This window comes from Lipotes vexillifer, unplaced genomic scaffold, assembly GCF_000442215.2.
Source record: "Lipotes vexillifer unplaced genomic scaffold, Lipotes_vexillifer_v1.1 scaffold75, whole genome shotgun sequence".
Classification (NCBI taxonomy): domain Eukaryota; kingdom Metazoa; phylum Chordata; class Mammalia; order Artiodactyla; family Lipotidae; genus Lipotes; species Lipotes vexillifer.
The window spans coordinates 416,029-427,337 of record NW_006771517.1 but is presented as its reverse complement, the minus strand read 5'-3'; the positions used below and the strand labels follow the sequence as shown (position 1 = coordinate 427,337).

Sequence of the window (11,309 nt, the reverse complement as noted above, 5' to 3'; positions counted from 1 at the left end):
CAATGCTCGCGCAGCCCGGCTTCGGGCTCCAGCGGCGGCGGCTCCAAAATGGCGCAGACGATCTTCGAGGCCCTGGAGGGTGAGCGGCGGCGGGGACTGGGGAGGCGGCTGTTCCGCCTTGCGCCCCCTCCCGCCGCGAACTCGCAGCGCGGGGCCCAGGGCGCGTGGCGCCTGCGGGGCGGAGGGCGCCGGGCCGGAACAGCCAGCGGGGCGGGAGGGCCACGGATGGGAACAGCCGCGGGAGCGGAGGTCGGCAGGGGTGGGGGAGCAGTGGGGCCTGAACGGAAGCGGAGTTGAGGCTCGGTGGTGGTTGTGGGGGCATCTCGGGACCGGAACAGCCGCGGGAGCCTAGGCCCGGCGGCGGCTGCGGCGGCGGGTGTGGGGGGGTAGGGTGGTGCGTTCAACCGGACAGGCACAGCGGGAGAGAGAAGGCCTTGGGGGAGAGCACCGAGAGCGGAACAGCCGTAGACGGCTGGCGCAGCGGGAGGGGAGCCTCGGACCGGAACAGCTGCCGCCGCTAGGGCCCGGGCGGCGCGCGGTTGGCGCTGGGGGGTAGTTTCCTGGAGGGAACAGCCGGGGGATGGTGTGCAAGCCAGGACGGGAACCGCGAGGCGAGCATGGCTGCACCGCGGACGCGAGGGCTGGGGAGGGCTGCATCCAGGGGGACTGTGGTGCAGCAGCGGCTGCGGCGGGAGAGGGGCTGAGCGAGGGGTCCTGACTATTAAGAACTTGTATTGAGTGCCAACTGTGTGCCTCGCGCTCTGACATAGTGACTTCAGTTCAGACCAGGAAAGGATCGGCGCCACCTGTGTGCAAGGCCAGGCCTTGGACCGAAACCAGCAAACACGGGGTGACTACTTTGTGCACCATTATGGGGTGCAGAGTATTATAAACCCAGACCAAGAAAGGATGCGTGCCAACGGTGTGGTTGGCCGGGACGTCAAGTTACCAGACCCAAACCAGCAAACACCGCACCGACTGGTTGTCCCATGCTCTGCGAGATCCTAGGATGTGAATGGTCCTCAGGCTCTGGGAATTGTGAGCTTTGGACACAGGCAAACACTGAGAGCCTCCATGTGCACTTGCTAGGAGTTGGAGAGGAAGCCTCAGAGAATTCAGGGCCATGGCACAGAGTTGATGCTAGGGGGATACAGACCCAAGAATGCTCTTGGAGGGATGAGATGAGTATACACATAATTAGAGTGCAAACTGAAAGTAGGCTGGACTAGTGGTATGTGGCCGAGGGATCAGCTCTCTCACCACGAAATGTGTAATCCTCCCCACATCTGGGAAGGTTAAGTTTCAGGAATACTCATTGGTAAGGGATGAAATTATAGAATTATAGAAAAGGTAAACAGTAAAGATAACCTCAGCTGGTGTTCAGTGCTGTGATGGGTGATGGATGTGGAAGGCCAGGGTCATTGGTGGCTCCCTCTGGGAGGCCAACAGGATGGTGTGAGGCCTGCTTTCTCTCTAGGTTCATGGACTTCCTCAGTGTTTGAATTTTCACTACAAGAATGTGTTCCTGTATTGAGTGATGAAGAAGGTAAAGAAAAATCAGTTCCTGGGACTGTGTGATACGTGCTGGGCTAGGAGAAGGGCAGCAGAACTGTGGGGATCCAGAGGTGACCCAGGCAGTGGGGACTGCATTTGCAAAGCCCTGGTGGGGAGAGAGGTCTAGGATTCACAGAAGTTCATGTGAGCAGCTAGAGATGAGGCTTCTGAACTTTATCTTGGCATCAGTGTGGAACTAAGAAAGGGTTTTCAGCAGGGGAGCTGCACAAGCTAATGTATGTTTTATAAAGTTCACCCTGGCTGCTCTGAGAACAGACAGGAGGGGTCAGAGAGGCCGTGGGGAGGTGAGACCACTGTGGCTGTCCTGCTGGGAACTGATGGTGGCCTGGGCTCTGGGGACAGCTATGGGGATGGAGGAAAAGTGGATCTGAGAGATATTTGGGAGACAGAATAGGCTAGACTTGCTGAAGGACCGGAAATCAGTGTGTGAAGGGAGATAGGTTAAGGGAAGAATCCCTTAAGGTTAAGGGGTGCCGAAGGGCCTTACCTGGGTGGACAGTGGTGCCCTGTTCTTATTGATGAGGATTACTAGGAGAGGAAAAACTTAGGGGTGAGGAATGACACATTTGGTTTGAGTTTTACATAGACAGCATTTTTTTCAAAGACAGTTTTTTTAGAGCAGTTTTAGGTTTGCACAGTTGAGAGGAAGGTACAGAGACTTTCTGTATACCTTTGATCCTACACATTCATAACCTCCCCTTTAATCAACATAACTCATCAGAGTGGTACATTTGTTACCAAGGATGAACCTGCATTGACACATCATAACCACCCGAAGTCCATAATTTATCTTAAGTTTCACTCTTGGTGGTGTACATTCTATTGGACAGTTGTATAATGACATATATCTATCATTGTAATATTATCGTACAGAGTATTTTCACTGCTCTAAAAATCCTCTGCGCTCTGCCTATTCATCCCTCCCCCCACCCCTGGCAACCACTAATCTTTTTATTGTCTCCATAGTTTTGACAGGCAGTATTTTTTATTTTATTAAAAGAAAAATAGTCATTGATTTATTTTGGCTGCACCGGGTTTTAGTTGCAGCATGCAGCATCTTAGTTGCAGCATGCATGTGGGATTTAGCTCCCCCGACCAGGGATTGAACCCGGGCCCCCCGCATTGGGAGCGTGGAGTCCTACCCGGGCTGGACCACCAGGGAAGTCCCAATATATTTTTTAAAATAAATTTATTTATTTTATTTATTTATTTTTGGCTGTGTTGGGTCTTCATTGCTGCGTGGGCTTTTTCACCAGTTGGGGGAGCGGGGGCTACTCTTCGTTGTGGTGCACAGGCTTCTCACTGCGGTGGCTTCTCTTGTGGGGCATGGGTTCTAGGCACGCGGGCTTCAGTAGTTGTGGCTCGTGGGCTCTAGAGCGCAGGCTCAGTAGTCGTGCACAGGCTTATTCGCTCCGCGGCATGTGGGATCTTCTCGGACCAGGGTTCGAACCCGTGTCCCCTGCATTGGCAGGCAGATTCTTAACCACTGTGCCACCAGGGAAGCCCCCAAATTTTTTTTAAATTAAACTTTTTATTTTGAAATACTTTATTTTTCTGTAGATTCACGTGCAGTTGTACAAATAATACAGAGAGATTCCATTTATCCTTTACTTAGTTTCCCACAATGTAACATCTTGTAAAACTATCCTATAGTATTATAACCAGTCGACATACAGAACAGTTGTATCACTACAAGATGTTGCCCTTTTATGGCCCCACCCACCCACCTCCTTCCCCTGCTCCCCACCCCTGATGTCCACCAACCACACTAATCTGTTCTCCATTTCTAAAATATTATCATTTCAAGAATGTCGTTAGGGCTTCCCTGGTGGCGCAGTGGCTGAGAGTCTGCCTGCCAATGCAGGGGACACGGGTTCGAGCCCTGGTCTGGGAAGATCCCACATGCCGCGGAGCGGCTGCGCCCGTGAGCCACAACTGAGCCTGCGCGTCTGGAGCCTGTGCTCCGCAACAGGAGAGGCCGCGACAGTGAGAGGCCCCCGCTTGCCGCAACTAGAGAAAGACCTCGCACAGAAATGAAGACCCAACACAGCCAAAAATAAATAAATAAATTTATAAAAAAGAATGTCATGTAATTGGAATCATAAAGTATATAACCTTTGAGATTGGCTTTTTTTTTTTTTTTGCATTACGCGGGCCTCTCACTGTTGTGGCCTCTCCCGTTGCGGAGCACAGGCTCCGGACACGCAGGCTCAGCGGCCATGGCTCACGTGAGATTGGCTTTTTTCACTCATTGTAATTCCCTGGAGATTCGTCCAAGTTGTTGCTTGTATCAATAGGTTGCTCCTTTTTATTGCTGAGCAGCGCTCCATGGTATGGATGCACTGCAGTTTGTTTAACTGTTCACCCACTGAAGGACATCTGACTTGTTTCCAGTTTTTTACTATTATGAATAAAACTGCTATGAACATTCATGTACAGGTTTGCACACAAATGCTGACATACAGTTTTGCATTAGATGATAGAAGATTTACTGAAGCTCCTTCTGGAGGAGCATGAACCCCAGGTTTGAAACTCCAGACATTAGGGAGAACTAAATGAGGGAGAGTGAGGGTTCTCAGGGAGAGTGTAAGAGGGAGAGGAGAGAGAGCCAGATGGAAGGAAGCCTTCAAAAATAGAAACATTTAGGGGATGGACAGGAGAAGAGAGTAAAGGAGGCTGGGAAAGAGCGAGCAGAGAGGTAGGAGAAGACCCAGGAAGGGTGGCACCCTGGAGCCCGAGAAGGGAGTGTTTCAAGAAAGAATGTCTGATGCTGCCAGGTGGTCTTTGGTGATTCTGGTGGAATGATGGGGGCTTAAGCCCCACTGGAGTGGGTGAAGGAGGATTGGGAGATGGGCAGAGGAGATGGAGGGTGTAGCCAACTCTCATCGGATGCTTGATGTTGAAGGGAGGAGAGATGAGAACATGAGTTCGAGGGAGGCCATTCTAGAGAAACCCGAGTGTGTGTAGCCGCTGCTGGGAAGGAGAAGCTGTGGGCACAGTGTGAGATGGGCCAGCTGGCGGAGAATGGCTTCTGAAGGAGCTGGAGGAGATGGAGAGAAGGGCTGGCCTCAGGAGGCACACAACCTGCACTGTGACCGGGGAAAGTATGCATTCAGTTTGGCTGCAGGAGCTAATGGTTCTAGTTGCCTTTAAGTTAGAAGCTGGGGCAGGTGTCCAGGTGAGAGGTTGGCTGTGAGGACAGAGAGAAGGAGGCGCCCTCTGGGTTATTGGGGAGGGAGGCAGTGTGCCTTGGTGGCCACTTAGATGTGAGGAGGGCTGTCTTCCAGCTGGTGACACGGCTGGGCAGTGTACTACTGAGAACCTCAACAGTGACAACTGGTTGGAAAACATGGACCTAGTCAGCTTCTCAAGAGTCCCCCCAACCACAATCCAGATTACACTGTTTATTGAGGAACTGAAAAAATAAGCACACATTGGAAAACAAGAGAAGCCCAAGTGCAAACAAATTTGTGGGATTTGTGGGGTGTGGATGGGGAAGACTTAGTAACATGATTTCCAGAGGGGTTGTTGCATTTTGGATTAGATTCAGCCATGAGTAAGAGAGAAGTCCAACCTAGCAGTGGCTTAAACAGGCTAGAAGTTTATTTCTCTCATGTGGGAGTCCAGAAAAAGGCAGTCTAGAGCTGTGACAGTGGCTGTGTTCTACAAGGTCCTCAGAGACCCAGAATCTTTCCAGTCTTTTGCCCTGTAGTGCCCTTGTCCTCATGATCTCGGATGGTGGCTAGAGTTCCCACCATCATCTTCTTGTTCTAGGAAGCAGGATGGAGGATCGGACAAAGAAGGGGGGTCACATGCCAGGCAGCTTTTAAGAAAACTTCCCCAAAGCTCCCGTTGACCAGAAGTTAGACATTCTCTAGCTGCGAGAGTGGCTGGGAAGTGTAATCTTTATTCTGGGGCCATGTTCCCAGCCAAAAATCTTGGGTTCTATTGCAATAGAAGTTGGAGAGAAAGCATATCAGTGCACAGACAGACATTTTTGCCATTGGGGCCTTGCAATGGGTCTGGCTTGTAAGGGTGAAGTCAGAGCGGGATGCTGGGCCCTCCTTCCAGAAAGGCTGCTTTTCTTTCTTCAGGAATGGACAATCAGACTGTCCTAGCTGTCCAGTCACTGTTCGATGGCCAAGGAGCAGTTTCTGATCCAACAGGCCAGAGCGTCAGTGCACCCCCTGCTATCCAGCCACTGGGTGAGTATCTGCTCAGGTTCACCAGTGGGAAGGGTAAGTAGCTTCCTGTGAAAACAGGTTGGGCTGATGAGGGGGTGTGGGAGTGAACTGCCCACTGTGGTTCCCAGGTTGTCCTCTCATGTCTGAAGCCTCTCTGCTTCCTCCCAGCCTGGATCTTCAGGCTCAGACTTTTCTCTGCTTAGCTCTGAGGACAGTCTTTTTCAGTCACTTAGTGAATGAGGGGATCATGACAGAGAATGACTAGGAGCCCCGATGCTTAGCAATGCTTGCCCCTTTGACCCAAAGTCATTTCTCAGCTTCCCCTCTATGAGGCTAAGCATGAATCTCTCCAATTTACAGCCCAGGCCCTTGCGACACAGAGAGGGCAACGAACTTCCTTTAGAGCCCTGTGTGAGTCTAGGTGTTCATCCATTCATTCTACAAAGATTTTTGAGTACTTGGGAACCATGCTGGGGACAGAGAGACACACACCTGAGTTTGAATCCTTGTTCCCATAGTTTGGCTCTGTGACCTTGGGCAAGTGAGTTAACCTCTCTGTGCCCTCAGTTTCCACATCTGTAAAATGGGGATAATAGTCCTACCTCATAGGAATCTTGTGAGGGTACTTGGGATTCGGTTTTAGCTGTCATAAATAAGAAATGCAAGTTTCTTGTAGTTTGTACAAGATTAAAATTTATTCCTTTGTTGCATAAGTCCTGATGACTCAGACTCCTTCTTTCGTATGGCTCTGCTGCTCTCAGCATGTGGTCCAAGATGGCTGCTCCAACCTCCCACTTTCATTTCCACACTCCAGCCAACAGGAAGGGAAGAAAGAAGGAAGTAGAAGTCATGCCCCTTCCTTTTAGGAGGAAGTTGTATAGACCGTATCCTTCTCCTCTTCTCCTATTGGTCAGAATTCAGTCACATGACATGTCTAGCTGCAAAAAAGTCTGGGAAATATGGTCTTTAACTAGATGGCCATGTTTCTCACTAAAATTTGTGTTACTTTTTAAGAAGGAAGAGTGAATATTGAATGACAATTAGACATTTCTGCCACAACATATCAAGAGCTTGGCACAGTGCATGGCCTGTGGAGGCCTTCAATAATGGACGGTGTTAACTGTAGCTGATCATTGATTTAGTTTTTCATGCATTCAGCAGACATCCACTGAAGGCCTCCTATGTGCCCAGAAAATATTTTAGTTATGGTGATAAATAAGAGATATTTCCTTCCCTTAGGAAATATGGTGGTGATGGGAAAAATGTGATAAGAGAGGCTTGCCCAGAGGAAGGAACTGTGAACACTGCTTGAGGAGGGCTTCCTGGAGGAAGTGACATCTGAGCTGAACCTTGCAGAATGAGTAGTTCTGAGAGAGGCAGCTTGGCAGGGAGGACAGAGGATGCAAGGGCACTGAGGAGTGTGATCATGCAGCCCATTTGGGGACTGGTGAATAAATTCAGGCAGGATAAAGATTCTGAATGTCTCAACTTTTGAAGTGAACCCACCTTACGATTTCCTGATTTCTAATTTTTTGATTCCTGGGCGAACCTGGCTGGATATTCCTTCAGGTGCCAGCATGGTTTGAAAGCTCGTAGGAAGCACAGAGTTAATGCTTGACCCTCACGTGTTGAGTCATGGAATGCCGTTACTTTGCCTTTCTCATGGTCCAGCCACGGGCCTCCCGTTTCTCACTGTGATGCCCCCTCCTTTTTTCTTGCTTTTTTTCGTTATTTCCCTTCCTCTGCTGCCCTGTGGGCATGACCCCCAGATGACGAGGATGTCTTTCTCTGCGGGAAGTGTAAGAAGCAGTTCAACTCACTGCCGGCGTTTATGACCCACAAGCGGGAACAGTGCCAGGGGAGTGCCCCGCCCCTGGCCACAGTCTCACTGGCTACCAACAGCATCTACACACCTTCGGCAGCACCCACAGCAGTCCAGCAGGCCCCGCCTCCTGCCAATCGCCAGGTATTTATCCATTCGTTTGTTCATTTATCTAGTCAAGTCTTTTTTGAGCACCCACTGTGTGTCAGGTACTGTGTGGGCACTGGGGGTACAGGGGTGGACAAACAGACCAGGTCACTGCCTTCATGGCATTGAGTGAGATAGATAGTACCCAAACAGATGTGTAGAGATGTACCTTTCCCAGGATAAGTGCAGAGAGATAGGGGATGTCAGGACAGGGATGGGAGCTTTTGCCCTTTTGTATGTAGTGCTCTGGGATGAGCTCTGTGAAGAGGTGACATTTGTGCAGAGACCTAGGGAGGTGAGAAATAGTCATGTAGCTACTTTGGGGAAGAGTATTCCAGGGGGCTGGATCAGCAAGTGCAAAGGCCCTGAGGCGGAAGCGTGCTGGCTTTATTCCAGGAACAGCAAGGAGGTGAGAGTGGCTAGAGCTGAGTGAGTGAGTGAGGAGGGTGAGAGGTGATAAGGTCAGAGAGGCAACAGGGGGATCCTGGCAAATCGTGTCAGTCTGTGGGCTTTTACTCTGCATGAGATGGGAGCCATTGGAGGGTTTTGAGCAGAAGAGGGATATAGTCTGATTTACACTTTAACTAGGTCACTGTAGCTGCTGTAGACAGTAGATTTTGATGGGAGTCAAGAGAGAAATCCAGGAGATGGATTAGCGCGCTACTGTACAAATCCAGGCAATGGGTGGTGGTGGCTTGACCAGGATGGTGGCAGTGGAGATGGAGAGAAGGGGTGAGATTTTTGAAATATTTTGAAGGTGGAGCTGACAGAGCTTGTGGATGGATTGGATGTAGGGTGTGAGCTTAAGAGGAGTCAAGGATGACAAGAGTTGGAGTTGCCATTAACCAAAGTGGGGAAAACAGCAAGGAGAAGGTTTGGGGGGCGGTGTCAGGAGTTCAGCTGCTCATGTTGAATTTGAGATGCCCATTGGACCTTTAAGTGGAGGCAGTGAAGATGCAGACAGATATACAAGTCTGGAGGTCACAGGGCAGGCTGTGGGTGTCTGGAGAAGCTTGCAGAGTTCTTAGTCAGGAACACAGTTCTGGAACAAAGACACCGTGGGTGGGAGCTCAGAGGGATTAAAGACTCCTCATAAAGGGGGCTGGGCATGTCCCAGGATGCCAGGTCATGGGGTCAGGTTTCCCTCTGGCTTCCTCTTGTCTCCTTATTCCTCTAAAACATTATCTTTACCCATTGTATAGACATAATTCCTGCCATCAAGATAAAAGCGTTCACCTCCAGATCCATAGGACTTGTACATTTTCAAGTTACCATAGACATCTTCTAACAGAACAGTCGTTTTCTCACTCCTTGATTATGAGTTTTGTTAGTAGAAAATGTTCCTTCTCCCCCATCTCCCTTTTTTTTTTTTTTTTTTTTTTTCAGTAGGAGAGAGGGAAATTCTTCCAGTCCTGGGCAAGGAAAAAACTTTAGAACACAATCGGTTGGTAATGGGCAGACACGAATCCCTCTGCCTAAGTGAGTTGGATGGACGTGAAAATGATTTCCCATTTTTTGTCTCAGCCTAATGCATGCAACATTGTAAAAATACATGTCACTGCCTTTCCTGGCCGTGACATGGGGTGTGTCCCTAAACTGCCTGGGTTGTCCTTGCTTGGTTGAGGGCAAGGACATCCTGTTTGAGCAGGGACTCTGGGTTCAGGGGCCCAGTTGCTGCTGTCCCCAGGGGTCCTCCAGACAGACGACTTAGGAAGATGCCAGGAAAGAAAGGCAACAAATAAACAAAACAAAACACGCTTTACATCTGCTGACAGGAATAGTCACTGCATGTTTGACACCCTCTTGTAAGGTCTGCTTTTCATCCTTGCTGTTAACCTGAGAGCGTATTATTATACTTTCACATACTTACTTAAGTATGCACAGGAATTACATAGTAGTATTGTTTTAGATTTTTAAAGATGAGAATACATAATGTACATGTTATTATATAATTTGATTTTCCATGCAGTACCTCTTACTTGCTCTCTATAGTATTCTATCCATGACTATATTGTATTTTTTGATCTATTCTCCTACTGATGGACATCAAGGTTATTTCCAGTTTTTCACTATTAGAAACAAGGCTGTGTAGAGTACTCTTTTTCTGTGGACTCCCTGTGGACAGGTGTGAGTGTTTCTCTAGGATAGAGGCCCAGCAGGATTGTTGCTGGGTCGCAGGGTATATGCCTTACATGGAGGTGTGACTTATTCTCCTCATTTGATAGACGAGGAGATGGAGGTTGAGAGAGGTGGAGTGACTTTCCCAGGGTCACATGGCAGGGAGCAGTAGCAGAAGTGGAAATAGAATCCAGGTCTTGTGGGACTCCAGAACCCAGATCTTTTGCATCATGCCATCTGCTTCCTTCCACAGCCTCAGACGTGTTCTTTCTCTCCCTTCCTCTCAATCTCTCTCTCTCTCTCTCTCTCACTGTCCAGATCTCCACGTACATTACCGTGCCCCCATCCCCACTGATCCAGACCCTGGTGCAGGGGAACATCTTGGTAAGCGATGACGTGCTCATGTCTGCCATGTCGGCCTTCACATCCCTGGACCAGCCCATGCCCCAGGGCCCCCCGCCTGTGCAGGTAAGGAGGTGGCCAGTTTCTCACGGGATCTTGATTCTAGGCCTGCATGTTGACTCCTGCAGATTCAGAATCTTGTAGAGAGAAGGGGGCTTGGCCCCAGCTCTCCCTCAAGCTAAGGAGGCCTGTCAGCTTCCCCTTGGCCAGCCCTGCTGTGGTTGGGGAAGCTGCCGCATTCAGCTTGGACCCAGAACATGACTTTGGGGTTTCATAGCCACAGTCCAGTTGTTTTGACTCCTATTTTTATTCTTAACAGAAGTGTTCCATGTGCATTAGAAAAACACTAGAAAGTACACAATAGAAAAGTAAAAAAAAAAAAATTTTTTTTTAAAATTATTCTCAACCAGGAAAGTAGAGAGGCATGGCAACTGACTGAATTTACAATTCTTGCCTGGATCCTGTATTGGGTGGGGCGTGGGGGAAGTGGTAAAGGCCTTATTGGGACACTTGGGGAGATTAGAATTTGGAGGAATCTGAGTATTTTATTTATTTTAAAAATATTTATTTATTTGGTTGTGCTGGGTCTTTAGTTGTGGCAGGTGGGCTCCTTAGTTGAGGCTCGCCAGCTCCTTAGTTGCAGCACATGGGCTCCTAAGTTGTGGCAGGAGGGCTCCTTAGTTGTGGCATGTGAACTCTTAGTTGTGGCATGCATGTGGGATCTAGTTCCCTGACCAGGGATTGAACCCAGGCATCCTGCACTGGGAGCATGGAGTCTTAACCACTGCGCCACCAGGGAAGTCCCGGAATCTGAATATTTTAGATAATAGTATTATATCAATATTCAATTTCCCGTGTACGATCATTGAATTGTGGTTATATAGGAGAATGTCCTTGTTCTTAGGAGATGCATCTGAGTACAGTTTTAAGGCATAAAGTGTCGTGATGTCTGTAACTAACTTTCAAGTGGCTTGACAAAGCACAAATATGTGTATGTGTGTGTACACACACACACACAGACATGGCAGATGTGGCAAAATGGTAGCAACTGGTGAATTAGA

General features: G+C 49.2%; 1 protein-coding gene across 3 annotated transcripts in view; it reads left to right on the top strand.

Moving 5' to 3' along the window:
• Positions 1–11,309, top strand: part of ZNF341 (zinc finger protein 341) — a 43,119-nt gene continuing 31,810 nt past the window's right edge. For 2 of the 3 annotated variants that reach the window (XM_007446827.1, XM_007446825.1), the window contains exons 1-4: positions 1–79; positions 5,670–5,780; positions 7,529–7,725; positions 10,165–10,314. In XM_007446827.1, coding sequence (XP_007446889.1) covers positions 49–79; positions 5,670–5,780; positions 7,529–7,725; positions 10,165–10,314 — 489 coding nt within the window. In that variant the 5' untranslated portion in view covers positions 1–48. Of the gene's footprint in view, positions 80–5,669; positions 5,781–7,528; positions 7,744–10,164; positions 10,315–11,309 lie in introns of all 3 variants that reach the window. The other variant, XM_007446826.1, reaches the window with a different exon arrangement.